Genomic DNA, 2142 nt, shown 5'->3' on the forward strand with positions numbered 1-2142 from the left:
CCCGCCCTCGTACAGCGCCTGGCCCCGCCCCCAGCCTCGTACAGCACTTGGCCCCGCCCCCAGTCTCGCATAGCACCTGGCCCCGCCCCAGCCCCGTACAGCGCCTGGGCCCCGCCCCCAGCCCCGCACAGCACCTGGAGTGTGGGGAGGTTGCGTTAGAAATATGGGCGGGTCCTAGAGCCCATCCCCAGGAAGGGGATTGGCTCAGGCAGATTGCTGAGGGGCGAGGTATTTTCAGTGCTGTATCATAGCATCAGCCCTATAAAGAAAAACTGCCCCTGGTCTGTCGGGTCAGACTGCCTGTGTAACACCGCCAGGTTAGGTCCCAGGCGCCCTGTTTTTTAGTTTGACTGGTGGGACGCTGAGCAGAAAGGATTTAAGCAACTAGCAGGCTAAATGGTAATTAGAGACATTCCTTATCAATAGCTAACAAAGCACGTTAGAGTAGAGCTTTTGAAATTCAAACTTATTTGTGTGTTTACCTATATCTTGTCAGATGTAAACCATGCAACCAGATTAGCTTGTGGATGCTAATTCACTTTGATGTCTTAATTACATTATATTATGCTTGTGAATGGTTCAGTTAACCTTAAGGTCAAAGATGTAAGATATTGCAGGAAATAATATTACTTAAATTGTCTTCCATTTAAATTGTCTGTGCAATAATGGAATGCCTTGATAGTTTGAATGGATAATTGCCTTATGTCCATGAATACTATTCGTTTACCTGTGTATACATAGGCAATAGGGAATTTTACTTCAGAGCAACTATGTGAATTTGCCTATTCTTCATTCAAGGAAGGCCTGTTGTGTTATCACGCTGTTAAGAGTACTATAGCTAGCCTGCCAGAGATCTATACAAGAACTCTAGGACCTGATCCTGTTATCTCACATCTGCTTAAGCTTGGGTAGGGGAAGTTGAGTAGCAAGACTGAGGTCTCCAGCTCCAGTCTGCCTCACCCTGATATTTGGACATTAACTGCCTATTTTGGACTATAACCTGATGAATTAATTCTGGAAAGAATTTTTGTAGCTCACCATCTCTACTATGAAACTGAGAAACTCTATGAATATCTATATGTATAATGATCTTTTAACACATTATACTCTTTTATTTTTTTTTTTTTTAATAAATCTTAGTTTAGTTAATAAGAATTGGCTGTTAGTGTGTAATTAGGTTAAGATCTGAAATATTCATTGACCAGGTGGATATACATCTGATCTCTTGAGATTTTCAGTAATCCTCGTCATATTTGACTTGGCTGCCTTGGGTGGGAGCCCAAGGTTGGGTTGATTTAAGGGAGCTGTGGTTTTGGCTTCTGGGTAACCAGGACGGTATTGTAGAAGCTGTTTTGTCACACTGGGTTGGTAAAATCTAATTATTAGAATAACCACCAGTTTTGGGGATCATCTGCTTCATTCTTTGCAGTTTGCCCTGATTGAGCAATCTCAGTGTGAGGCCCCCAGTGACACTCCCCTTCAAAATTTGGTGTACCAAGATGGTTGATAATGCATTTGAGAGGTATTGTGATAGGGTGGCAAAATAGTGGTGGGGTAAAGATGGGGAGTTTGGAAGCATGAAGATTGGGAAGAAGAAGCGAGAGGGCTGTGAGGCTCTGAAGAACAGGCCGATAAGGAGAGGTTGAGGGGATGGAAGTAATGCTGAGGTGATAGGGTGGTGATGGCATAGTCAAGTTTAGTGAGTATGTGACTTAATAGGAGCAAGGGGTGGTTTGGATTTATGGTGGATGAATAGGAGGTTTTTGGTTTTAGGGGATGATGGCAGTGAAAGAAAGCATAAGGTGTGATGGGTGAATGGATGGGGTAGGGTGGGGGGATAAGGGTGAGGGGATGGTGGATGCATAGGTGGATGGGTGAGGGAGGTTTGTCGGGAAAGGGTGAGAAGAAAGGTATGCAGTGTGGAGGTGATCGGGGAATGGAGACATGATGTGAGGGGTTGTCATGAAAGGGATGCGAGAGGCCCTGGATGGTGGGGTGCAGGGATTTGGATTGGTGGATGGATGGGGAAAATGGGGACGGAATGAGGCGGTGGCAATGCGTGAGGATGCGTTGGGGGTGGCAGCGGTGAGGGGTGTGGGGGTGAGGCAGTGGGGAGGTACATGGGTGGTGGGATTATGAAGG

The 2142-nt window shown here is 45.9% G+C and overlaps 1 protein-coding gene across 3 annotated transcripts in view; it reads left to right on the forward strand.

Moving 5' to 3' along the window:
• Positions 1–129: 129 nt before the first annotated feature.
• The window catches only part of ZNF821 (zinc finger protein 821), a 19458-nt gene continuing 17445 nt past the window's right edge, over positions 130–2142 (forward strand). For 2 of the 3 annotated variants that reach the window (XM_065567714.1, XM_065567715.1), the window contains exon 1: positions 132–317. Coding sequence is in view for 1 of the 3 variants with exons in the window: in XM_065567712.1 (XP_065423784.1) it covers positions 1510–1522 (13 nt within the window). In the remaining 2 variants the exon portion in view is untranslated. Of the gene's footprint in view, positions 318–1429; positions 1523–2142 lie in introns of all 3 variants that reach the window. The other variant, XM_065567712.1, reaches the window with a different exon arrangement.

The sequence above is a fragment of the Chrysemys picta genome, chromosome 14 (assembly GCF_011386835.1).
Source record: "Chrysemys picta bellii isolate R12L10 chromosome 14, ASM1138683v2, whole genome shotgun sequence".
Taxonomy (NCBI): Eukaryota; Metazoa; Chordata; order Testudines; family Emydidae; genus Chrysemys; species Chrysemys picta.